This window comes from Engystomops pustulosus, chromosome 4 (assembly GCF_040894005.1).
Source record: "Engystomops pustulosus chromosome 4, aEngPut4.maternal, whole genome shotgun sequence".
Classification (NCBI taxonomy): domain Eukaryota; kingdom Metazoa; phylum Chordata; class Amphibia; order Anura; family Leptodactylidae; genus Engystomops; species Engystomops pustulosus.
In genome coordinates, this window is record NC_092414.1 from 147684501 (window position 1) to 147711517 (window position 27017).

The 27017-nt window shown below is 40.9% G+C and overlaps 3 protein-coding genes across 8 annotated transcripts in view; 2 read left to right on the forward strand and 1 right to left on the reverse strand.

The window, feature by feature from the left end:
• BNIP2 (BCL2 interacting protein 2) overlaps window positions 1-9155 on the forward strand; it is a 34635-nt gene extending 25480 nt beyond the window's left edge. For 4 of the 6 annotated variants that reach the window (XM_072148011.1, XM_072148010.1, XM_072148014.1 and 1 more), the window contains 2 exons: window positions 1428-1463; window positions 5240-9155. In XM_072148011.1, the coding sequence (XP_072004112.1) occupies window positions 1428-1463; window positions 5240-5291 (88 nt within the window). In that variant the 3' untranslated portion in view covers window positions 5292-9155. The remainder of the gene's footprint in view (window positions 1-1427; window positions 1464-5239) is intronic. The other 2 variants (XM_072148012.1, XM_072148015.1) reach the window with 1 other exon arrangement.
• Window positions 9156-12110: 2955 nt separating this feature from the next.
• On the forward strand, window positions 12111-17694 carry GTF2A2 (general transcription factor IIA subunit 2). Its single transcript, XM_072148017.1, has 4 exons — window positions 12111-12379; window positions 13471-13575; window positions 16939-17065; window positions 17418-17694. Exons 1-4 carry the CDS (start codon window positions 12308-12310, stop codon window positions 17441-17443), a joined length of 330 nt encoding a protein of 109 aa, XP_072004118.1. The 5' UTR covers window positions 12111-12307; the 3' UTR covers window positions 17444-17694.
• A 2194-nt stretch (window positions 17695-19888) lies between these two features.
• On the reverse strand, window positions 19889-26932 carry MPHOSPH10 (M-phase phosphoprotein 10). Its single transcript, XM_072148019.1, has 11 exons — window positions 26761-26932; window positions 25070-25754; window positions 24707-24858; window positions 23181-23409; window positions 22869-23010; window positions 22592-22659; window positions 21564-21701; window positions 21319-21429; window positions 20741-20848; window positions 20376-20606; window positions 19889-20140 (listed from the first exon to the last, which is right to left on the reverse strand). The coding sequence occupies exons 1-11, from the start codon at window positions 26841-26843 to the stop codon at window positions 19994-19996; spliced, it is 2094 nt and encodes a 697-aa protein (XP_072004120.1). The 5' UTR covers window positions 26844-26932; the 3' UTR covers window positions 19889-19993.
• Window positions 26933-27017: the final 85 nt, after the last annotated feature.

Genomic DNA, 27017 nt, shown 5'->3' on the forward strand with positions numbered 1-27017 from the left:
CACATGTTATATAAATGTATCTCTCTTTGGGAAAAAAAACTAATTGTCATAAAAACCATGGGGAAACCATGGGAATACCATGTGCAGTTTTTAGCACACCATAAATCTACAATGTTGCCCATAGCTGAAGCTTGGATTTAATATTTGTAATATACACAATTAGGGGAAGGAAACTAAATAGTGATACAAACAGAAGACTTGGGGAAGGGGTGAAGGGTTATTATCAATTTCTTTTGACTTTTATGTACTTGGCACATAAGTCAGTGGTAATTGAAGCTAAGGGCCCATTCACGCAAACGTAATGGGGACAGATATGCATTATGGTGCCCGGTCACTCTGACGTGAGCACTTGTTGTCTCATCGCACAGCGACTGTGCACAGTGAAATATAGGACATGTTCTATATTTTGCCATGTTACAGCGCCAGATACTCTCTTCTCTATAAAGAGAGTAAGGGTGAGCACCCCTCCTCCTCTCCAACGCACGGCTATGGCTTTGGCGAACACGCATCATGTGAATGTACCCTAAATAGTACCTAATGAACACATCCTGAGTAAGATTACAGCTGCACTTTACATCACAAAACTTTTTAGAGAAAATGGGTCATATGTTTGCAGAATCCCCAGCAGTCAAACTAACCCACACTAACTAAACATATCTTGGGAAACTGTTATTATACAGCAGTACAACTATCCTTATATTGTATCTCTCTGAGCCTGTAAAGTTACCACAGTCAATTTATAAAATGGAATCACCATCTATGCAAATGACTTGTTGTTCTGCTGATCGTCTTTCCTCTACATCCGGTAGAGCGCTGACAGCTCACCCACCCCTCCTTCAGGAATAAGGGAGATGCTGGCTTTGTGAATTGCTGAAGAGAATTCCAGAGGGAGGTGTGAATCTTGTAGCAGAGCCAAGTTCACTCGGCTGAAGAGAAAGCGCTCCCCTGGTTAATAATGGAGCTGAAGACACCGCTCAACTAGAAGAACATGAATATGCGTAGATGGTCACCTTTACAAACCGACTGCGGAACTTTACAGGCATGGGAAAGAATATAGGGATAGTTGTACTCCTGTATAATAGTAGCTTTCAAAGGTATGTTAGTGTATGTAGTATGTTGTGTGGGTTAGTTTACTTGAAAGGTTCCCTTTAAATCTCCATAGACCTGCAAAGGCCTATAATTCATAAGGCGTTTGTTCACTACTATCTGTGACCTGCAGATACTCCTCCATTCAGTAATTTACCTCCCTTGTACCATGGGTTTGACACATTCTACAGGAAGGAGGTGAAACGTCCTTCTAGTATAAGCTGTTGGGAATCTAGAAGCACTGTGAATTATTATTTGGATTGTTGTGCCAATTTCTTATGCTGCTTATCTAAATCCTCAGTTGTCTCTGTTTTACTGAATTCCAACTCTCTCCTACTAAGGTATGACGACGCAAAAAGTAAAAAGAAACACACAAGGTATCTGCACACCTTCTGTGGGTTGCACCAAGACAAAGTCTCTGCTCTGCACAAACTAACCCTTCCCTTTTTGGCTGGCTTGGAGAATTCCAGATTGCATTAGTAAATACAAACATGTGTAATATACATATGGGTCAGACAGTGTTGGTCTGTGATGTGAACTCAGCCTTTGTTTATGTAGAGGAATGTAAATGAATTTCTCTTGTTTAAATATTGTCAGGTTGCATTTGGTAATAGGTTAGCATATTCCGCATGGCCTCTTCTATGCTGTCCTATTATTGCTTCTTTTCACACAAAATAGCAATTTATATCAAAGTAATGTTTGTATTTGCTGTGCTGAAATATTCAGGCCAACCAATGCACCACAATGGAGAATATTCCCAATACTTTCTCCTCACCATCCCCAGGACTCCATAGAGCTGCTGGGCAGCGTTGTGCACCTCCAAAACTACATCACCTCTCCCTGCCTGAAATTGCTTGCATGAGTCCATTCTATTAACACAATATCAATGTATCCTAAACAATCAATTCAAATAATTTCACAAGTATTTCACATTTCAAGTGCTTTTAAGAGATCATTTTTAAACATTATTTGCTTACTATATTATTTATTGCTTCATTTTACAAATTCTGTCATCCAGACTCATTGTTACATTTTATTGAAATATTTTAAAGGATGTAAATTATTTAAGTAAACTGGAGATAAACAGAGTGGGATATCAGTCTGCAGTGTTTCTTCATGTTCCTGAAAGACATCCTCCAGAGTAGGGAAGTGTTAATCTCCATCTCATAAGTTTTAGCTATGGTGGATCTTTGACAAAGAGATGGGGCTTATAGGAAATCTTCCATCAAAATCGGGCATAATAAACACTTGCTTATAGATCCAAGTACCGTTATATTTGTTATCTATGGCCTCCTTCCTGAAACTTTTTAAATTATGCTAATTAGCTAGAAAGGCTCTGGCAGGGTGTTACCAGAGCCTCTCCATGCTCTAGCGTACACTGTGCAGGAGCACTTCCCCCTCCCTCTGTGTGCTGAAACTTGCTCTGCTGCAGTAAGATTACATCAGGCTGAGGGAGGGGAAATGTGCTGAGAGAGTAGAGGGAGAGACAGTCGGTAAAGCTAGAGCACGTGGGGGCTCTGGTGATGTACTCCAGAAGCTCCTCAGTTTCATAAGCATAGTTTAAAAGTTTATTTTAGAAGTAAGGAGGCCATGGATAACAAATATAAGAAGATTACCACAGTCACAGTGCCTGGATCTCGGAGTAAGTGTCCCTGTTTTTTCATGTTCCCACAAACTTCTTGAGCATAAGATATCAGCAGTAATAGGACCTGCACTGAGTTTTCTACAGCCGCCTCACAGATCAGTGGGAAACACATTCATGTGTATGGATCCATTGAAATGAAAGTGTCTGTGTGTTGTCCGCAAACAAAAAAATAACATTTATGTGTATGTGGCCTGAGAGATGGATAACTTAGCAGTTCACATGTCACTTCATCTAAAAGGGGCATACAGACCCCTGCTTATGTACCGTAATTGCAGCTGCAGGTAGGACACAGTAGGTAGGATGCTGATCCAGTCAGATGTGTCACAAGACATCATAAGTGCTGGAATATTTTTATTTTTGTGCATTTCCTCCAGTTTTTCTTTAATTCAAGTCAAATGTGTCCCTCCCTAGGGGGAAGCATAGTGAAAGTGGATTTCAACAGGCAATAAACTTACTGTACCTGCTGTGTGTGCCCCCTAGTGGTAGTAGATCTGTGTTTTACATAATCGCCTAACACAACAGAAGGAAGCTGAAAAAAGTATAATCCCTCAGTTACTGTAGTAGGTCTTGGGGGGAAAAAGTTGTTAATGGTATGGAAATAATAGTGTACCTTTTTGTAGGTACAGGATTGAAAGAGAATAAGAATGTATACGGATAAGCTGTAGTATTGGGGTGCTATGCTCTGTGTTGTGTGATTATGGTAAGGCGTCTCCGCTGCCTGCATGATTGGCTGCTATCACAGCATTATACACTTTGTAATAGGAATGACAGATGCAGTCTGCGCCCTCCAGCACCGCTGGATAAGTCTGGAGGCTTCGGGTGATGTATTTGGCATCGCGACTGTGGCAGTGTACAATCCCAGGCAGAATTGAACCACAGCCTGTGAACCTTCATGAACTCATGAAAGATTGTCGGATTTAGGGAGTGTGCAGGTGCAGGGCTGAAACACCCCATGCCTGCCCACTCTACCACCGGCCATGCCCCCTCCACTCTCTTGTGGTAAAAAGGGGGGGAATAATCTCAATTACTAGCAGTACTCTGGTTATTGCGATTATGTTTTTGGGCTTTTTTGGCAGAGAATTGGTAAATCTTCCCCTGTGTATATACCCAAACTCCTAGCTAATGATTTAATCCTAAAATTACTTGAGCGACCAAACCAATTTGTATAATGGAGTCTCCTAGAAAATGATTGCATGGACAAAGTGTACTGTGTGCTGTTATACTGCAATAAGTTTCCTTCGCTGATCTTTTTTTAATTTATTTTTTTAAGCAAATTGTTTGATACTTTGATGAAACATGACATATCTAAGAAGTCACTCTGCTTGGTGTCATGGATCCATCACATGGTTGTGGCTTCCATTTAAAGTAAAAGTTAGTGTAAAGTTCCATTTTCTGCAGCAGATCCTTTCTGAACATCAGCAGAAGTTACACCTGAGCTGTAAAATCTGCAGGGAAATCCTAAGGTAGCACAGGACAGTTGGTGTGAGGATTTTGATGCAGGCAGCCCAGGTTTTTCATTTACTCTTAGATATTGATAGCCCATCCAGAATAGATCATTAAAGAAAATCTACCATTAAAGTCAAACGTGATAAACCAGGGACTCTTACTGACAGTGGTAATTTTTTTTATATTAGTTATCCATAGCCTCCTTCCTTCTAAAATCAACTTTTAACCATTTCCCGTGCCTTGACATGATTCTACTTCATAGGATGCGGGTAGTTCCCCCACCATGAAGTTTCATAAGTTCTAACTTCCAAACATGAAGAAAATCTAGAGAGGGTCGTCCACTTACAGAATGTTCTTGTTTTTTTTTGTTATATACAGAGGGGCAGATTTATCAATTTTGAGAATTCTGTCATATTTTGCACCCGATCACTGTCTCGAATTCTCGATAAATGCAATGCATAGTCACAACTAGACCGACAAAAGGAACCTTACATCCGAAATGGTCTGTACTGTAAAAATTATGCTAATGAACCAGAGGTTTGTAGCCGTTTTCTGCCGTAAACTAATACACCTCATAGTGCAAATACACCAGAGTCGTCATTGAGGAAGACTGTCTAGTCTGTGTACAGTCTAAGGCCTCATTCACACAAACGTATAATGGGGACAATAGCTAGCACACATCCCCACTTACTTCTAAAGACTTTTGCCCACAGCCGTCCTCCTGAGCTGCAAGTTATACAGCAGATCCTGTTCCTGCCCGAGCTTGTAACCCCGGCAATCTTTTCTCACCCCACTGATAACATTCAAGCCACAAACAAGGGACTACGGACCTGTTTGTGGCCCCGGAAACTGAAGTTTTGTTCAGTTGCATGAAAAGTATCTTAAAATTAGGCCCAGTGCAAAAAAGTCTAAATACTAGAGACCTCATGTTCTCATTGGAGATGTGGCTGTAAGTAAATGGGAGATGCATAAACAGAAGAGCTGATAGACCGTATAAGTGATTTCCAGACAACATTTACATTGCCTTTTGTAAGTAAATAATCTTTACTTTTTATTGTCTAGGGTTGATAAAGAACTCAACAAGAAGACTGAAGACCAAACCAACGAGCAATAAGATTGTAGACAACATCCTATGAACTGAAGTCCGTCCATGGAGATGGGGAGGAGCGTCCTGTCTGCAGCATAATGTTGTCAAAGTTTTCCTGCTCTGAAATGTGCCTTTTCAGATGTGACTATGGGTTTTCTTTGAAAGGGAAAACTGATCCTTTATCATACTGTTACAAATACATGGAGGCACTAGACAAGTTGCAATAGACTGTTTAACCCATTGTTGGTGCCCTACCTTTGAATAGTTAATGTATGTGATAGTGACTGTGAAAGTGCCCACACCACATGGTTATACTGGAGAAGACACGGATTGTGAAGCAGACACCTTTACCTGGTGAACTGCACAGGCCATGGACAAGTTTTTGGAGTTTATTTTAAGCCACTGTGTAAGTGTTGAGACTTTGCTGTTGGTATTGAACTTGTTTGGGTTGTTTAGATGCACTTTTGCTACAATGGTTTTAGGTCCTATTTAACTATTGTCTGCCTCATGTATTGGTATTATGCATTGCATGTCCAGTGGGAGAAATGCTTTATCTTCAATGAGAAAATCTGATTGCTGAAGTAAGAAAAGCTTTGTTTGCCGCTTTTATAAATAGTGAGTTTTTCATGGTTAGGACTTGAAATGGTGTCAGGTTAGGTAGGAGATTATCGTTCATACATTTCATTTACTTGCCTCATTACTACACGCATATCAGATATCAGCTTTTCTATTTTTCATGTTTTCTACTACAAACTTTTGTATTAGTGAAATGGAGAGTAAAAGATCACATCAGAAGTCCCTACATGTGCTGGAAAGTTTGCCTTCTGCTCATTTCCCCATTGAGCATATATCTATAGACAATGATTTTTTACAGCAGCTTGCAGTCCATTGACTTGCCATTAGTAAGCTGCTGATAGTGGTGTATGTGTCTTACCTCTCGTGCAGTGGAAGGTAACAACTGCAATGTAACATCTAATGTTTCCACTTCTCTCCTCCTCATCTGTTCCGATACCATTGATAGCTTTTCTGGGTGTTCCTCTGTACTTGTAAACTGTATCTCTAAAGTTTATGCTACTTGTGGTGCCATGCATATCTGTCACCTTGTTTCCTTCAAGTATATTTTAGCGATAGTCTTAGATAACGATGTGATATGTGGAATCTCGTAGGAATAGGTAATTGTTTACAGAGCAGCTGTCACCAGTGTAGGGTTCACATATTCATTTCATTAATGTTAGTTATTCATTGCACTTAATTTATAAAGTAATTGCACATTTTGGAAGTGTCACTGCAATGGGGGGAGGGGGCGGTGTGATGTGTAGTAACAATGAAAAGGGTGCAACTTCCCCACCACCCATTGTGGTTGTCACTCTCATGTCTGGGTTGTTTTATTTCTGGTCATTTACATTTGTAATTGTTCTGCTATGCAAATTGTATCATTTGATAGTATAGCAATTAGTTTTATCCTGAGCTGTAGTCACAATTGCAGTGCTAAATATTTCCATAAGTCTACAGAATAGGTAGTGGGTGGTCATTGGCATACTGTCTTTATATCAGTGCAGAGTAGAACCAGACAGTTCTCAATCATTGTGTCAGATGCTGGATGATGATGATGATTCTGGTGCAGGATAAGACTGGAGAGCCGTACTTTGTACCTCTTATTAGTTGGTCTAGTTTCTGCACCACTATTGGATTTTGTGGCTCATGGGTTACTTTCTGTGAGGCTAGAACCCCATTTTAACAAAGGACACACCCCTTCTTCGGACAAGTCAGAAAACTGCCTAAAAATGGTCCAATAAATGTGGCGCACAGCATTTCATGTGCAAAATACTCCAGTGTTCCGGTGCAGACATATTAAAACATTGGAGGAGATGTATCAACCAACAGGTAGGGGCTTGTAGTAAAAAAGCAGAAATGTAGCAGTGTTGGGCCAGCACCACACAAAATTTCATAATAATGGGCAAATTTTACAGACCAGCCGGAGCTCTGAGCATCATAGTGATATATGATGCAAGGAGTCCCTTCTTCCCACACACAACAGCACTGAATTGTAATCAGTATGGAAGCGGGAACTCCTTGCATCGTATATCACTTCTCTGCACTGTAGTTGGTCTTTAAAATATGAACGGCAAGGACTGACATCTGTCATGTGCCGCCAGCCTAGCACATACAAATGTAGCCTGAAACTACTTGCCTTCTTCCACACCAGATCAGAAAAGACAGTTGGCATGTTTAGGAGGAGACCAACCAAAGCTTTGCGTCATTTGTAGCAATGGAAAAATTAGGTTTTGTTCCTGACATACCTGCATTTAAAGGGATCTTGATAGATTCCCATATCCTTTCTAATACGAATTCCCAATCTGCTTTTATAATGAACATTCCTCACTTTGAAAAGTAGATACAAGTATACCTGGTTCATTCAGCAAACTGCATTGAGTCATGAGCTGACCCTGTGCTGCAAGCAAATCTGTCAGCTCCTGTCTGCATGAGGGGGAGGAGGGAGCGTGATGTGTAGTTTGAGAGAACAGATAATGGTGATGACTGTGCAACTGGGAAGTCAGGTACTTTTATCAACTTTTGGGTAGAAGCAGTATTGTTAATTATAAAAGCAGATTGGAAATTAGTATTAGAAAGGCTATGGGAATCTATCATTACATGAAAATGTGTGATCCTGATGATAGGCCGTCTTTAAAATCTTGCAAATACCAGTGTAGAGGAGGAAGTGTCTTTAAACCAGGGCTGCATAATACTGCAGTTATTCTGCTATTAGAGTGCAGCATGAAAGATTTATTCTTCACCTATAAGTTGCTGCTCTATTGCTCCAATTCTGCTGGACCAGATGTTTACCCAACATGTGCTGGTCATCTCACATTGACTACAAATGTTAGTAGTGGTGCAGGAGTGGGTAAATAAGCAAGACTTATTTATTTTAGAAAATCCTACCATCTTGGGGCGGATTCACATTGGCGTTTTTTTTCACGCCGGCTTATGGACACATACAGATTGGTTTTCTGTTCCTGACTACAGTGATTTATCGCTGATGCCTTACTGGCTCATTCTTTTCAATGGGCTTTTTTACTCTCCAGTTTTTCGACTGATTAGTGCTTGGTGGAAAAATATTTCGAGCCCAGTTCTTTTTCCATTGGATGAATGGAACCACAATAGTTTGAACCCCTGAAAAGTTTGTCACCAGGGAAATGTATACATTCTTGACCCTCTATTGATTCTGTAGACCCCCTTGTATTTCCTCTAGTAAAAGTTTTAACCAGATTATACATAGTCATACAGCAACAGGTAACCACTGGTGACGCTACAACATTACAGTATGTTACAGGGAAATGACTGGTTGTGAGGGAGGTAAGCCCTTGGAGCCTGGATCCCAAAGGTATTAGAAAGTAATGGTCACACCTCTAACGCTACTCATTAGTTCCTCTGTGGATGTTACAGGAAACATATAGGTTTTGTTTACCTACCTTTTATTATTGTATTGTTTTATATAATGTAAAATGTCAAAAACAGTTTTTCTCTTATTCTTTTATGTATATAGATTCCGACTTTTACCCTGAGGATGCATGTTCTTAATTGAAATATTTATATTCATGAAGAGAAAAGGACAGAGCTAATATATATTTTTATGACATTTTTTTTGGTGAACAATATTTTCTAACGTACTCACTACCCCTAGGCACGTGTGAGTGTTGTACTGAAAACAGCCGGACATTGCTGTATTGTACATGAGGGGATGTGATCAGACAAAGTTGCTGTTCTTACAAATGTGCATTATTTGCAAAATAGTGAAATTGCTCATTTATTATCCCTTTATACTGGGTAGGCAATATATAACTCGTTTGGCTCTTTTTTAAAAATTTTATTAAATATAATTTCATCTGAAAATTGTACTAATTTCTTCACAATCCATTCTCATAGTTAATTGTGTTATTGCTACTATTCACAAAGTTATTGGTTCCCATCATCTCTTGAATAAGTGGGTTATGGGGGTCACTATTTCAGCCTCTTCTCATATGCGTGGGGACCCTTCATGACACGCCATGAAAAACTAAAAATGGAGATTGAGCTCCCAAAAACCAATATACAAAACTGGCCGTCCCAGATTTATAGCTGTAATATTGCACATATTTCATTTGTGTGGAATTGGTCTTGTGCATAAAAGCTTTTTACAATAAATAGTACTGCTTAGGCCGGTTGCAGCATAGCATGTCCAATCTTTTTACCATTATCCATTCAGATTTGTACTTGCCTGTAGCTGCTAATTCAGTACCAGTCTATGGTGAAACAACTTCTTTACTGACTTTCTGATGGTAATAGGTGTTTATCTTTTATTTATACTGGTAGCTGTAAATTTGAATAATACTGAGATCTGAATCTCAGTGAAGCAGAGGAAGTTTTGGCACAAAGAGGGAGTGGGAAGTGCTTCTTGCACACTGTAACGGTCTATGAATCTGCAGCACGGAGGGACTCTGTTATCGCTCCCCAGAGCCTTTAGCTGCCTCTGAGTGTCCTGGTTTAGATTTTTCCTTTTAAGGCATGTCTGTAATTACTACCGTATATACTCAAGTATAAGCAGAGTTTTTCAGCACAAAAAATGTGCTGAAAAACCTTAACTTTGCTTATACTCGTCAAGAAAAAAACTAAAGTGTACTCTCCTTCCGACACCACCTCGGCAGGTCCTCTTCCATACATCGCGGCCCCAGCATCGGCACCGTGTCCCAGTCCGTTGCAGGCATTGTGACGTCAGCGTACGCTGACATTCTAATGTGTGCGCCAGCATCAGCACACACTATGATGTCAGCTAGCGGCTGATGTCATGGTGCCTGCGACGGACTGCGCAGGGACACTGAGCCAATGCCAGAACCGTGACCTGCCTGGGGGAGCTTCGGAAAGTGAGTACACCTTTTGTTTTTTTTTTTCTACAGGCATTATATTGGGGGCTGGCTATATACTACAGGGGCTGGCTATATACTGGGGGATGTGACCCGAGTCGATAGGTTTTTCCAGGTTTTTTGTGTTAAAATTAGGGATCTCGGCTTATACTCGAGTATATACGGTAATTATTAGACTGGGTTCACATCACATTTTTGGCCATCGTTGTAAGGACATGTTAGGGGGATTCCAGCGTGTCCTTACAACGTATGGCACAGATGTATCCCACTGTAGCAGTCTGCGATTGGCTGCTGCTGCTACCGATGAATGAAGTTTCCCCAGTGATATCACTGTCCTAATTTGGACACCTGGTCCCCCTCCTGATGAGCGATGTATCTGTGGGGGAGGGATGCAATGTGCTGCATCCATCCGCTTCCTGCAGCCTTCTATTCCATCAGATGGATATATTGCTCAGCAAGATTGGAAAACCACATCTTGCTATGTCTTGACCTTCCCCGATGTGAACCCAGCCTTAAAAAAAAAAAAAAAAAAAAAAATCTACCATTCTATTTCATGCATTATGAAACAAACATACCTTGAGAATGTTGTAGCTACACTGATGCAGACAAACATCTTGTTTAATCCCTGAGCTGAGTGGTTTTGCTGAAAAAACAATTATAAAATTCAGGACCTTGGGGAAAGCTGGATTGCCTACATAAACACATTACACAGGAGCTTCCTGAACTGTACAGACAGAACTAATCAACCTGAGCTGGACCAGTCATACACAGCAGCTGGTGGATGGTGCAGCGATTAATTACTTCTGCCTCTCAGGGATAACACAGTGATTACATCATTCTCTGGAGCAGTGCATAACTAATGTGAGAAGATAGCCAAGAGCCAGGCAAAGGAGAAAGAGAGCTTCATTCTCATAATTTTATAATTGTGTTTTTTTTTGTTTTTTTTTTTTTCAGCAAAACCACTCGGCACAGGGATTAAACAAGATATGTTTCTGCATCAGTGTAGCTACAGCATTCTCAAGATACTTTTAGGCTATAATGCATCCAATCAAATGGTAGGTTTTCTTTAAGTGTTCATTCTGAGGTAAACTGGGACATACACAGCAACTGGTCAGGATATGAAAAAGTATTCCATGTCACAATTTAGGCACGGACCAAACTTTTGTACAATAAAATATAATTTGGCCCACTGTGGACAGTCCTTGGACTTGCGTCTTAGTGATGGAGTCCCTGCTTACCCAGGAGCAGCAGCTCTGTGGTATCAGTGAAGGGGAGAAGTAGGGATGGGTTCTTCGGAAATGAGCCGGCACAAAAGAGGCAGATCTTTCTCCTGAACAATGGGCTCCCTTCAGTGAGCCCATAGCTTTCTTAATGCAACAACTAATTTGCTCACCACGCCCCCTTTAACTCAATTAAGTTTCATTAAAAGTAGAGGGGTGAGTGGCTGGACTAGGGCTCCTTATTTAACATATAATAGGGAGTAGTTCAGGAGCCAGAAGAGCCGACTCCTCTTAGCGATCCAGCTCCTATCATAGGGGATCCTTACATCTCTATGATGTATGGATCGTGCTCTGTGCTCATTTCCCTGCACACCCTATGTACTCTGCCTCTTCTACTCCCTGACCTATGTGAATACTCATGGCAACACAGCATCATTCTGCTGCCTCATGTGAGGAGGAAGGCCTCAGCCATAAGATGCGCAGTGCTGGATGACATCCTCCCGCTTCCCTACAGGTCACCCTGTAACATGGACGTGTATAAATGACCATGTGTGACGTCGTCTTCACACCTGGTATATGCCACCAAAGCGAAGTTTACGCAAAATAACTCCCTACGTCACGTCTTTACGACGACACTTCTTTACGTTGCTCTGCACTCAATAATTTCCTCCGCCGTGCGCACACCAGGAAGTGACCTACCACAGTAGAGCTGTCACGCATGCGTAGAAAACAGGTCAATCATAGGTGCTAACGCGAGAGTGGCTGGCGCATGCGCAGTACCGCCGCTGAGTGCCCAAGAGCTTCCGGTGTTGTGTATTGCTAGGAAGTGCCGGGATTTTTAGCCGTTACTTGTGTGGAGGATACAGCGAGCAGCACCCGGGCCGCGGGCAGCTAAGTGGCGGTTGGTCAACACGGTTTGACCACCATGGCTTATCAGTTGTATAGGAATACCACTCTCGGTAACAGTCTGCAGGAGAGCCTGGACGAGTTAATACAGGTGAGTGCTGGGTTCTGTGCCACAGCTACCTGGGCCTGCTGTGTGCCGTGTATGTGGGGCACAGGTCACATGGGGTGGGCTGCGGGCTGTCACGTGATCCGAAGCTTGACCAGGCGAGACCCCCCCCCCCCCTGACCGGCAATGTATACACCATAATACAGCTCTATTCACACTGATCTGATGAACTGTTACATCATTTCATGGCAAGAATGAAACCGTCTACAGCATCAGGACCACCCCTTTTAATATTTAAAGGTAATGTTCCAATATGACTATTAGGTTCTTAGGGAGTGATAATTTAGTCTTCATCAGGCTCCTATAGTCTGGGAGAATTGCTTCATTCCCATAATGTACACCAGACCTGTGAAAGCTAAGCTCTGATTGGTTGACATGGGCAACTAGAACAATTCTGCTCTGACACTTCTGATAAATCTCTTCATCTGCAGTTAAGCACCAAACCTTAAGGTTTTTTTAAATTAAAAATACATTAAAGTAACATATTTGGTGCAGTATAAGGTATGTCCTGCCAATATTCCAAGTATATCTCGGCGCTCGATGTGGAACTTTATAATTAAAGTAGATTGAATGTATGTTTTTCACAGTTAATTACTGCAATATTCAAAAAGTGTGATGCAAACATAGGCTTAGAAGCACAAAATCTTCTAAAAAAGCCACATTGCACTTTGCACATGTCTACACTTTCATGGTCATATTTGTTACAGAGACCAAATAAATGAGCGACAGCAGATAAGAAATCTTCTGATCCCATAGTACAGCGTGTATCAGCGCTCCGCTCACAGTCCATCTTGTTTTGGTGCTGAAATCTCACAGCAAATAGCTGTGCACCAGCAGGGCAGTCATGAGCTGTATTGCAGACTGGAGTAACTAACCAATTACAGCCCATACCCTGCTAGCATAGTGTCCACAGAGGCCTTCATAATGTGCAAATGGGCATTGCAACAGTCTGCTCTCACAAATCCATACCTGGCCATCTTGTACCTGTAAGAGGAGAATTGGGATCCAGGCTGTGACTGCAGGTGAATGGTTATGCTTCAGATTATGTATCTAAATTACCTTTCCATCTGTTCCAGTCTCAGCAAATCAACCCCCAGCTCGCTCTCCAGGTACTGCTGCAGTTTGACAAGGCAATCAATTCGGCGCTGGCACATCGGGTCAGAAACAGAGTGAACTTCCGGGTAAGGATCTTACTGGAAGGAGCGGTGACATCTGTATGTCTTGGCCTTCCTGCACATGAAAGTGTCAATTGTGATGGCAGTAGAACAGACGTCTGAGTCGCAAACACTGACAGGTGGAGACTATGACCATGTGTATGAGACGTATGGACAAATTCTACAGTCACGTGCATGTAACCTTACTGAAACAGGAGTAAGAAATGGAAAAGTGCATGAACAGTTAGTTGTGATGCTAAACCTTGCACAGTATAGAAGGGCCTAGTTGCCATAAATCACACTACAATGTTCCAATATAGAGTGTTGTTAGAGTGAAATTTAGAGTACTTTTGGTAGAAATAATACAATGTCTGGCTCTGTGCTATAGGACATATATGTGTTTACTTTCTGGTTATAGGAATAGAAATTAATGGGAACCTGTCAGGGTCATTTGGGACACTAAACCAACGACAGGTCCTTATGGTCCTGTGGTTTAGCATCCCAAATCATCCATTGGTTTTTCAATCTGTGCCTTATTAAATAACAAAACTTGTATACCTGCATCAGTCCAGAGCTCTTGGAGATTGGGTACTCTTCACTGCGCTTGTGCTGTGGGTACAGCGCTTTTCCAATGAAGCCTGGTTGTACTGCACAGACGCAGGGAACACCAGGGATGGGTCAGCTGAACCTTATTAGACTCATCTCTAAGTATAAAGGTTTATTATTTTATTTTTTTTACAGTACCCACAGAGAAAACTCACAGGGCGATTTGGTCCTCTGTAAGAGAACAGTGGACCAACTGCAGGTCCTTATAGACTGGTGGTTTGGTGTCCTAAACCGCCCTGACATGTCCTCTTTAAGCCGAAATGATTCTCTTTTACAATGGAACTTATGGACCTGTGCAACGTGTGTAGTCTGTCATCATTGATAAGTGTTATGTTTAGAGCTCTCATTGCACTAGGATCCTGCCTAAGGAGAGGCATCAGTCAAATAGATTATCTTTGTATTTTCTAGATCTGTGCCATTCCCAGGCAATACAACATTATACATGGGACTCCTACCAAGGATAATCCATCATATCACAGTTTTTACACATTTTATTATCGTCAGCAGGATAGGAGATAACAATCAGTTGGGGTCCAACTGCTCACAACTTAATTGTGGTGTATGCACAGGCCAAGTCCAACAGGACGGTTCTTCCATTGTAGTATAATGGACCTTATGTGTGTTACCTGATATTCCATAATATGGGTAGGAGATGTTTGGCTCCTCTGGACCCTGCAACGGCAGGGGAAGCCTCATCTACAACTACTATATGTACATGTTATTATTATGTATTACCTTATATACTCGAGTATAAGCCTAGTTTTTCAGCACAAAATTTGTGCTCAAAAACCCTAACTCGGCTTATACTCGAGTCAACTAAAAACATAAAGACAAAACTCACCTTTCTGACGTCACCCATAGGTCCTCTTCTGTCTGAGACAAGAGGACCTATGGGGGACGTCGGAAAGATGACTACAGTGTTATTTTTTTTCCTTCTACAGGGGTTGGGTAGGCTGTATGCTACAGGGGTTGGGTAGGCTGTATGCTACAGGGGTTGGGTAGGCTGTATGCTACAGGGGTTGGGTAGGCTGTATGCTACAGGGGTTGGGTAGGCTGTATGCTACAGGGGTTGGGTAGGCTGTATGCTACAGGGGTTGGGTAGGCTGTATGCTACAGGGGTTGGGTAGGCTGTATGCTACAGGGGTTGGGTAGGCTGCATGCTACAGGGGCTGGCAGACTATATACTGGGAGGCTGTAACCAATGCATTTCCCACCCTCGGCTTATACTCGAGTCAATAGGTTTTCCCAGTTTTTTGTGTTGAAATTAGGGGTTTCGGCTTATACTCGGGTCGGCTTATACTCGAGTATATACGGTACATGTTATGTGTATGTATTCATGTTATTCCGGTAATGTACACTTCGTTGGAAATGTAGCAGTACTTGGCAGCTATTCACATGAATGGCCATACATGGATATACCACGTCTTCCAACATGCTCTGCTTTTGGCTCCTTTTTAACCCTTTCACGACCCGTGACGTAATAGCACGTCACGGGTCGGCCGCGGGTGCATGGAGAGGGCTCACGCGCTGAGCCCTCTCCATAGCCGGTAAGTCTTTGCTGCATATTGCAGCAAAGGCTTACCGGTAACACCCGCGATCGCCGCGCGGCAATGCTGCCGGCGGCTTCAAAAGCATGGCGGCGCGTGGGCGCCGCCATCTTTTCGAGGATCGCCGCTCCCCGTGACGTCATCGGGGAGCGGCGATCCGTCGCCATGGTAACCTCGGGTCTCGCGAAGACCCGAGGCTACTTCTGGTTAACCCATGCATTACAATGTGCTATCAGCACATTGTAATGTATGAGGAGTAAAATCCCCATATACTGCCATACTGTAGTATGGCAGTATATGATAGGATCGTGCAGACCCCCTAGGGTTAAAGTACCCTAGGGAGTCTGAAAAGTACTAAAAATAAAAATAAAAAAAAGTTAAAAGAAAAAAAATTATAATAAAAAACCCTAAAAACTCAAATCACCCCCCTTTCCCTAGAACTGATATAAATATAAATAAACAGTAAAAATCATAAACACATTAGGTATCGCCGCGTCCGAAAATGCCCGATCTATCAAAATATGATAACGGTTTTTCACTGTGTTTAATCCCGTAACGGAAAATCGCGCCCAAATTCGAAAATGGCACTTTTTTTGTCATTTAAAAAAATTAAAAAATTCTATAAAAAGTGATCACAAGGTCGTACAGTCCTAAAATTGATAACATTGTAAACGTCATCAAAATCCGCAAAAAACGACACCACTCACAGCTCAGTACACCAAAGTATAAAAAAGTTATTAGCGCCAGAAGATGGCAAAATCCCCAAAAAATTTTTTGTACAGGAGGTTTTAATTTTTTTAAATGTATGAAAACATTATAAAACCTATACAAATTTGGTATCCCCGTAATCGTACCGACCCAAAGAATAAAGTAGACATGTCATTTGGGGCGCACAGTGAAATCCGTAACATCCAAGCCCACAAGAAGGCGGCACAAATGCGTTTTTTTTACCAATTTCACTGCATTTGGAATTTTTTTCCCGCTTCCTAGTACACGGCATGGAATATTCAATACCATCTCTATGAAGTGCAATTTGTTACGCAGAAAATAAGCCGTCACACAGCTCTGTACATGGAAAAATAAAAAAGTTATGGATTTTTGATCATGGGGAGTAAAAAATGAAAATGAAAAAACAAAAAAGGGCCAGGTCCTGAAAGGGTTAATATTTGCACCCATACATTGTGCTGCTATACAGTATATAGAGTAATTATGACTAATCATATTTGTTCTCTCCCAGGGATCACTAAATACGTACAGGTTCTGTGACAACGTGTGGACCTTTGTTCTGAATGATGTGGAGTTCAGAGAAGTGACTGATCTGGTGAAGGTGGACAAAGTAAAAATTGTAGCCTGTGATGGAAAAAGTAAGATCCCATTATTAACCATTTACTTCTAGCTGCTCTCTAGAGACTTTCCCTTGTTTCAGCACATTTGTCATTGGTGTCTGTTACCATTAAACCCCCCACATATTTCTTTCCATTCCTGATGGTCAAGTCACTCCCAATATATAAATCCTGTAATGCTTGGTGTACTGTACGGAAACCATAGCACTGATCCAAACACTTTCTCTATTGCGATGCTGTGTATCAGACCCCATGTCACCTTATGGATGGATAATATAAAACTAACCTAGATTATGTGTAATTTCTACACAGTATGAAATGACATTTTTCTCCTGCCAAAATCTTCTGAAACCTTTTATTTTATTCCTTTTAGATACTGGTTCGAACACGGCAGAGTGAGTGGCACAAGCCAAGACTTTCCAGTTTCTGTGGATTTGTGGCCTTCCTAAGAAGCCATTGACAAGACTGTTTATTTATGACAACGAGAACGCCCAGGAGCTGTCACATTCATACAGGATTGTAAAGATTGTGGTAGTCTTACCATATAGTACTCAAAGATTGCTATACAAACTTTTTTTTAATACAAATGTGAAGTTGCCTTTTTTGTTTTCATTTTTTGAAATATGTTTAATAAACTTTTATTTAATAAATGTGTATGAAATGGGGAAACTATTTTACTTCATTGAAAGAGCCTCAGATGGCTGATAATGGGATAGGACACAACTATCTGGTTTACATCCATCAATTTAGTGATGGAACGCTCAACTATGTTGCGTCTCCACTCACGTGGATCCAAGTCCACAATGTCTTTTGGTGTGTATATATATATATATATATATATATATATATATATATATATATATATATATATATATATATAAAAAAAACTTATTTCAAGAAAAACAGCTCCTGACCATGGGTAGTGTTTGGTATTGTAACTAGGCTCCATTCACTTCTGTACAGCTGAGCTGCACAAACTATGGTCATGCGGGTGTGATGCTGTTTAAACCTTTTATGGATTCTGCCCACGTTTCTGTAATTCATAATTTTTGTGTGGAGTTGAATGAGTAAACCTATGTTTTCCAATACACCGTTGGCTTAAGGTGGTGATTTGTAAAAATCTGCCTTTTATTCTTTAGTGGTTCTGTACCAGTTTTTTCCCCTCTCATAATGGGAAAGGAGATATTCTGTGAATCATATAGCGATCATCTGGCCAGCTTAATATATCAAGAGGCTCTGGTCCTGCACAGCATTTATTTCTGTGCTAGGCCTCCCCTGGCATAAAAATAAACAGTCAGCGACTATTCACGTTTAAAAAGTTGCAGACTGCTGCAAGTGTGTGGGGACAGGAACGTCCCGTGCCAGCCACACCCCTCGGATGGCTGATAAGGGGAAAATAATTGCAAGTGCTACCAATTAGCTGGTGTGGTGCAGAAACCCTAATAAACACCCTCCCTCTGTGCAGTAAGCCTCTGAGACCACATTTACACTTGGTGTTTAAATTGCATTTTGAAATACAATTCAATAGCTTTGGGGAGGAGCTTAACCTGATCACATGTGTATTTACAGGGAAAGTAAAAGATAGCTACTTGTTCCTAGTTACAGAACTTTCTATCACATGGCACTAACCAAGGGACAAATCCCAGGTGTCAGATAGTGTTTAATATATTTAAGATTTTTCAATAAGGGATTATTTAGTTATTGCATCCTATTAAAACAGGCAAACAAGAATTGAAGATCACTTTGAGTAACATTTCATTCTGTGCCGACTAGTTCTCATTGAAGCAACAGGTGTGAATTGCTATCTGGCAAACTGACACTACTAATCATGGTTTAGTTTTGTTTTTTGTTTTTTTATTGCCAAGGCTGAAAAACCAGGTGTGATGTTTTCAAAGCTATGGAGACAAAATAGATGCATCAGAGAAAAATAATGGGATAAAGACAGACACTGAAGCCAAGAATGTGAAAGAGCCCCAACTCATTTTAAGAGCACTGCATCAGATTTCTAGACATCCCTTTCCTCTTTCCCAACAATCTGTCGTTTAAGATACCATTTTATTCATGGCCAAATCTGGCCGTGGCAGAAGAGAATATTTCTTCACAAATAGGTCGTCATTTATGTTTGGTCAGGAATTTAGTTTTTTTTTTTTTACCAGGTTTTGGACAGGTTTGATTTATCTTGGAGGTCTATATATCAGGCAGCTGAGTCTTTGGGGTTTTTGTGACTCAAACTCTTCTGCAACACCTTTTTATCCACGATTTGTGCCAAAATTTTGACTTATTTTTATATGTCCACATCTGGATTTTAAAGATATATCTGGCACAGCACTGAAAAATATTTGTACGGCTAACTTTGCTATATTAGCTGCAAATTTAGGCGCAAAAGTAAGAAAAAATGACCCCCAATTTAGAGTGAACAAATCCTGTGTAAACGTTCAGCCGAAAACAAACATGCAGTAACATGGAAAATCTGCAGCATGTGTAGCGGAAAGCATCGGCACTACAAGCACAAAAATCTGCAGACTCGTAGGTTTTAAAATTACTATATTACATAATATGGTATTCTATGGGCACAGTGACCGAAGCTTCTTTTACATAGGATTCATTAAAACAGTATTTGGCCATGTCATGATAATCCTGTACATTGCATCTCTGATGCATTATAAAAGATGCTGGATTGTCCGTAGTTCTTAGTTTTCTAAATAGCTCTGTATAAAAAAGTAAGGATGAGACTTGCAGAGGAGTCTGTAGCCTTGTAGTTTCTGTACAAATAAGTGGAGTCTGGTAATAGTGCCCCCAAACAGCCTGTGTAATACAACCCCGAACCACAACTGGTTACAAACATTCAGACAATAATAGGTTTTATTTTAACAAAAGGGTAAAAATAGGAAAATGTCCTTTACAGTTTCTGAACCAACATAAATATGCAGTCCAGTAGGAGAGTATAAACTACAGCTTAAGTTTATGGACAGACAACTCATTTTTCTTAGGTTTCTTCTGTAAAGCCTTGACGCCTTTGATCTGTAATTTGACTTGATCCTGAAGCTGGGAGAAGAAGGCTTGAGAAGACTTCAATGCTTTATCCTTGCCTTCATCCTGTGACAGAACAGAGAAATAGTTAACACCAGAAATACAAAAGCTACTGTGCCCTAAAAGTTCAACATTGCCGCTTTCTGGAGAAGAAATCCTGGCACCATGTTCGGTCCATGAAATCCATCCAGAGCATGTGCAGGTTTTCATGGACTGAGCATGGTTGTATAGCGCCGTCCTTAGATGTTCACTGCTGTACTGCTGCATGTTATTCTAGTGCCCCCTGAGACGTCCGTCTTACCTTCAGCAATGTGGCTTTTCCTTCCTTGGTGAGTTTCTTTATACTGGCTGCCACTTCTTTCTTGGTCTGCTTCTTCCCTTTTTCTGCCTTTCTCTGTTCTGCCAATTTTATCCTCTTCTCCCTTTCTTTTATTTTAAACTTCTTTGCGATCTTCTTCTTCCTCCTCTCTCGCTTCTTGTCTGTGGCTGTCTTTTCTGAGCTTGTCTTAATGTCTCCAGCTTTGTTCTTTTCCTTTAAAACGGAAAAGATAAACAGAATGTGTGCAGCAGTTAATGTATTTATTGGTATTTTTGATAGAAAGGAAGCAGTTGTATGAAATTGACCAGTTTCTATACAACAGATATGATATGGTAACAGAGCCTTACTTTGATTTCTTCAGGCGCCAGAAGAGCCGCCTCGCTCACTCCTACCGGGGCCACCTCCTCCATACTAATGGCAGGGAGATTAGAAACCACTTTAATATCTGGAACCGCCTGGGGGGGGGGGGGGGGGGTTAAAAACATGAAAAACATTAGAAAAGAACTTTTCAGTGTTGGCGATATAACTTATTAACTTATGCTCAAATGGGCTCTCAGACCCAGTGTCTACTACTGCCGGTCACTTGAGGCCGGATCGTTCCTCCACAGACCCAATGTATGTGTAGACAAGCAGAGGTGGGTCCTGTATCAATCAGACATTTATGGCGTCTACTGTGGATATGCAGTAAATGTCTAATGTGACTTGTGCGTGATATTTAATCTCAGACCAATTTGCTTCAATGGGACAGAGGTGCATAAGTGCTAATGTGTTTGCACTGCCTGTGATTCAGAAGTGGCCCTCACTCAAGTATAGGAGATTTTTCAATCATGAAGCAAAAAAAAAAAAAAAACACAAACTTGTATAGACACATGCATAATTTCCTTTTAGCTACTCAGGTAGGATACTTGAGGGGGAACAACTTTACCGGTTTGGGTGTAAAGTGGAAGTTTGATAGAGCATCAAGTTTCCGGAAAAGGCTATCCATTAATTTCTGAATTTCTACATGACTTGGTTTCTCCTCCTCTTCAGTTTTTTTCTACAACAAAATGGAAAATTAATAGCAGCTTCACCTTATCTTTATCTAGTTGCAACATAAAAGTAACATCTGGGATGGATTTCCCTTTTCTGATATAAAACTTCAGACTTTGTAAATGACAGGACGCCTGGTACCTGGTGCAGTTTTAGATATTCCTGTTCATATATTTCTGCAAGACTCAGTTTGCTCTTTTCATGATCCAAGGTCAGTCGCTTCTTGTACTCAAAGGCATCTTCTTTTGGTTTCTCTTTGCGCACCACATCGTCCCACACCTTAGGGAACAAGTAGTACATAGTGTCTTAGATATTGTTGGAAGGACAAAAATAATATGTGACAGCTAACCTTCAGCAAGAACGTACAAGAATCACGCACACTGCAATCGCATAATGGGGTGCTTTTTTTTTTTTTTAAGCTGGTCATACATTTTAGTGTTCCACCAACACCTATAGTTTATGGGACCATCATACATGTGATCATCTGATAGGACCGGCATTTTCTATATGGAGCAATATGTAAACACCACTAGTAAAAGGTTATCCCCCGGAGAATAATGCATAACAATCATCATAGACACTACATGTACCACTGCAATCAGAGGTCACACTTACACTTTTCATACAGTGTACAGTCGGTTGGTAACAGCCCATTGGATCATTGTTATCTGTGATCTGTATACAGAGAGGATACATAGCACCTTCCCTGCATGCCTCTCACTTTATACAAGGGCTGCTGTGACAACAGGGGGCTGATAATATCGGCCCTGTCACAGTAGAGGATTGGGCTGATACCTCTGTCCTGCTGATGGTACTGTGTGTACAAGGGCACAATGCCGTTGCCAATGGGCAGAGCTATTCACCGCTCCAGCCCGCGGCCACTGTAGAAGTCACGTGACCTGGGCTCCAGTCACATGACCGTCTATTGGAGCTGCAAACTGGCCCAGCAGCCAGTTATTTATACACTTGGTGGGTTTTTTGTGTGCAGTAAATCAGCCTCTACAAGCGTTGTAGATACTTGTAGAGGAGTTATCGCGACCTCTGACGGCAATAGTGTTATTTTACAAATTCAAGATTTGTCACTACTAGACCGCAATGGATTTTAAACCATTTTTCCACTTTCTCCTACTAGAGGACAGATGGTCACCTTGAATAAAGCATTTGCCTACCTGGTCTTTTATTCTTTGTTTGATGACATCTTCCAGTTGTAGCGTTGTTTCTTCTGTAATTATGGGTGCTGGAATAAAGTGTGGATGCACATTTTAGGAAAAATGTTTTCTGTGATTGAATTTGGCCATGTACTTCAACTTTAGTCTAATGTCTTAGGGAATGTTTAGAATTCATTCTATATTTGTTGTATGTCTAGAGTGAAGTAGAAGATAACATAGCACCCCAGTAAAATTAGATAAATTAGTGCCTTTAACATAAAACATCTTAAATCTTTACCCGTCCTTGAGGCGTGGTCAAAAACCAAGGACTCTGACAGAAGACTGTTCTCCGGCCTCTTCTGTGCTGTCACCTCTCCGACCATCTGCCAAGCTTTCTCTTCCAACATTTGTTTTTCCAGGGATTGAATCTTCTCAGTCATCTGAAGAGTAAACATGAGTTTATGGGATATAATGGACGACAGAACTACATTTCTGTTTATATTACGTTTACATTTGTGATGCAAATCCTTCTCATGGCATTTTAATATACAGTTCCATGGGAAGACAATGTAAAGGTGGCTTTATACATTCACAATATCACCGCACTGACCTTCGCCTCCCTTTTTTCAAGGGATGATTTGATTTCATTTGGTTCCTGTTCACTCTTCTTGTTACCACCAAGTATATCATGAACATCTTCTCCTTCACTTCCATCAGAAAGATCAAATGTCACCCGCTTAAAAGCTTCCTTGGCTTTTTTACTCTCCTCTGTATCCTGCATTACATTCTCATCATCTTCTGCATCAGAATAATCCTCATCCTCACCAATGTCATCGTCACTGGAAGAAAGAGACAACAAGGTCAGAGATAATACAAGAAAATAAATATCGGGGGAAGGGGAGGGGGAAGAAGACACAGAAAGAAATTGTTATCACTCTAGCAGAACATTGATGGATACTGATGTTGTAATTTAGTTAAAAGGGAGTGCACAAATGAGCCTATAAACCACAACATGTAATGGATCAAATGAGGTGAACAAAATTTATACAAAAAAAATGGTAAACTAGCATACAACTTTTACCTCCTAAATTCCACATAACACATAGGACCATACTGGATTTGAAGAAATGGGAAGGGCCTAGAGCATTTATTAGGGAATGGGAGAGTAGAGGAATCATTAAGATGGCAGATTTAGTGGATAGCAAAGATAAAAAATTGAAAACATTTGGTCAGTTGAGAGCGGAGTATGGGTTGGGAGAAGGCCAATTTCTATGCTACTTACAGCTCGCAAGTGAACTGGGGAAGAAAGAGGATTTGTGGTGGTTAGGGAAGGCGACCCAAAAACGGTTTGCGGCAATGATGACAGATAATAATGGTGACCCTTCAATAGCCAGCATAGGGAAAGCCATCACCCCCAAAGCTGATGACGTTTTTGAAGGGAGACTAGCAAAAAAATGGAAGGAGGATATAGGGACGTCATTGACAAGCCAGGAAGTGTGTAGGAGGCTCTTGAGGGGATGGAATGACACACATAAGGCTACTATATCTGAAAATCTGAGAGAAATGCAGTGGAAGATAGCATTAAGAGCTTACTGGGCCTTCGACAAACCATTTCAAAGCAAGTTCCTGGATTACAAGGCAGAATGTCCTAAGTGTGGAAGACCTAATGCTAATCTCATACTTGGTCTCTGGTTTTGTCAAGCAGCTAAAAAACTATGGGGGTCAGCGAATCAGTTAATTGAATATGTATTAGGAGAAAGAGTAGAGATGGATGTATGGAGAAGTATCTTTCAATATCGTGAGGGAAGGCTCAGAAGGCAGAAAGATGAAATGATAGATTTGCTGATATTGGCTGTTAAGAAGGTACTACTGACAGAATGGTTATCTTCACACCTACCCAATTTTTGATGTTTCAATGGGTGGAGAGAAATGGTAGATATAAAAAGAACAACGGAGAGAAGTGGAGAGCAGTGTGGGGACCTACAGTTAGCAGGATCTTCTCAAGAGAGGAAATAGACATACTCTATGGTGGGACCTAACCATGGATGTGCAGAATTGTTTTTAAAAAATTTTGAAAACCTAATAAAGATAATATTAAAAATAAAAAAACACATAGGACCATAACCAAGTTCTTACTTCTCAGCAATGTCATCTTCCTCATCAGCACCTTCCTCCATTTCTTCACCCTCATCATCTCCTTGACTGATTGGTTGTCTTTTTATGCCTTCATCATCCTCAACAGGGTCAAAGAAATCATTATACTCCAGATTTCGGGAACTTTTAGCAGCCTAAAATAGTAAAAGAAAACCATTAAATACAGAACATGCATTCAGTTTAGAAAAACACTACATAGAAACCTCCAAAGACAAACCCAATCTTAAAATATGGCTATGAAAAGGGTCACTAATAGAAAAAGATTTTCTGTCAATTATTTGACTTGTGTAAAAAAAAAAAAAACTCTCTTTTCTATATGATTATAAGCGCCGTAGTGCAATTTACCTTTCTTATATCCAGGATACTTTGCTCATCATCTTCATCTTCATCAAATGAGTCAATTTCTTCAAAATAATCCACCTCCTCCTCATCATCATTTTTCTTATCATCTTCCTTCTCAACTGCCTCCAAAAAGGATTCCATTTCTGACAATTTAAAGAACTGATCATCCACTACTGACTTTTTGGTAGGTTCTTTTGGCATTTGTTTAACAGTATTTTTTTTCTGTTCTTGTTCCAATTTATCAATGTCAAAGTCCATGTCAGAATCATCATCACTGTACTTTTCCACTTCGGCCGCCTTCTTGTTTTTCACAAGCGATACTTGAGAATTTCTTCTGTCACCCTTAGGAATCTTTCCATTCTTTGTTGGATCTTTTTCCGCTTCTTCTTCCTGGTCATTCTCAGATAGCTCATCATCATCTTCGTTCTCGTCATCTTCGTCATCCTCGTCCGACTGTTGGAAAAAGTAAATGTCCTCGTCTTTCACAGCACGGTTCACCAGAATATTAAAGTGGTGAATAATTTTCTCGTTCTGAAGCTCAAGCTGCTGCCATATTTGCTCTTCATCAAAGTTCTCAATAACCAGTTCCTTCAAAGGGCTTCCGGCTGCGATGGCTTCATCAGTTTTATGCAGGTCATACAGAGCTTTGGTTAACTTAGAAAAATCAGTGGCCAGTTCTTCTTGAACACTAAATGTAAAAGAAAATTCCAATTCATGAGTAGATATATTTACTGAAATTGGACAAAGTCAAGTCTACACATTGTGCTGAAGAGATAACGTTTACTGCAGGACCCCTAAACAGTTAATGTTGGCACATCACTGATCTTATGATCACAGGGAGTTGAACAGAGCAAATCTGCCGGCTCCTTGCGGTCACACGATTGCTAGCATTCATTCCTGAACAGGAGTGGGCTAGCTTAGGGTTCATGCAGACTACGGTGGTCAGTCCATGAATCTCAGACCACGCACTGACTGGATTTCACAGATGGACTACATACAGCGCACAAGACAGAACTCCACAAATCATAGTGATATATAATACAAGGAGCGCCACCAAACAGTAATCATGGGCAAGGCACCACGTCATGATGTACATGAACAGTGCAGTGTCAATAAAAGGTATACTTGTTCTCCAAAGTTTACATAACCCTAAAGAATTTTAGATTTCTTGGCCTTTTTTCAGAGAATATGAATAACAAAAAAACGTTTTTCCTACTTATGTTTAATGGTTGGGTAAAGCTATTTATTGTCAGACTACTGAGTTTTCTAAATTTAAATCATAACAATAACCAAAAACATCCAAATGACCCTGAAAAAAAGGGTCATGAAATCCAAAATTCTGAAGGGTTATGTGAACTTTTGAGCACAACTATATCTTAGCAGCCGAGAGGAAAATAGTCCTGTCTTCATTACACTAAAGTGATTTAACAAAAGTCTATTTAATTAGAGATGAAAGGTCTCTAATTTAGGTCCCAACTCCCAGAATGTCTCGCTAGGCCAGACAGACCCTTTAATTATGCTCCACATTGATCAGACATTGTGCAATGTAGGATAAATGTGGCAATTTCCCAGAAAGTGAGATGCATGGCCACACAGCTGCCACCAGTGGTCTGCACATTGATCATCCAGTTACATGGTGACAGGTCAGTCACACTGCCGGCCATCATGGCGGATCACGCGTCTGTAATGTGTACCTCAGCATCTGCTCCGGGTGGGTTTCCACGGCCTCCAGCACCCCCATGCACTGCCATAGCCTCGGCCGCAGCAGCTCTGCCATGTTCCCCCGATCAGATCTCCGCACAAATCTCACATGGAACTCTTCTCCGGATGTGCACGAACTAGAAACTCCCGGCGGAAACTTTAGCGTTGTAACAAAGGTTCCTAGATATCCATCTACGCTGCGCCTCGCCTCCTCCCTCTTCTTGATAACAAAGTATAAATTATTTTATGT

What these genes read in the sequence shown, in the direction of transcription:
- GTF2A2 (XM_072148017.1), top strand. Translation starts at nt 12,308, where the DNA reads ATGGCTTATCAGTTGTATAGGAATACCACTCTCGGTAACAGTCTGCAG. An exon ending in GCCTGGACGAGTTAATACAG is followed by an intron (nt 12,380 to 13,470) that starts GTGAGTGCTGGG and finishes CATCTGTTCCAG; the next exon opens with TCTCAGCAAATCAACCCCCA. An exon ending in GAAACAGAGTGAACTTCCGG is followed by an intron (nt 13,576 to 16,938) that starts GTAAGGATCTTA and finishes GTTCTCTCCCAG; the next exon opens with GGATCACTAAATACGTACAG.
- MPHOSPH10 (XM_072148019.1), bottom strand. Translation starts at nt 26,843, where the DNA reads ATGGCAGAGCTGCTGCGGCCGAGGCTATGGCAGTGCATGGGGGTGCTG. An exon ending in CACCCGGAGCAGATGCTGAG is followed by an intron (nt 25,755 to 26,760) that starts GTACACATTACA and finishes TTTTACATTTAG; the next exon opens with TGTTCAAGAAGAACTGGCCA. An exon ending in TTGAAAAAAGGGAGGCGAAG is followed by an intron (nt 23,011 to 23,180) that starts GTCAGTGCGGTG and finishes TTTACTCTTCAG; the next exon opens with ATGACTGAGAAGATTCAATC.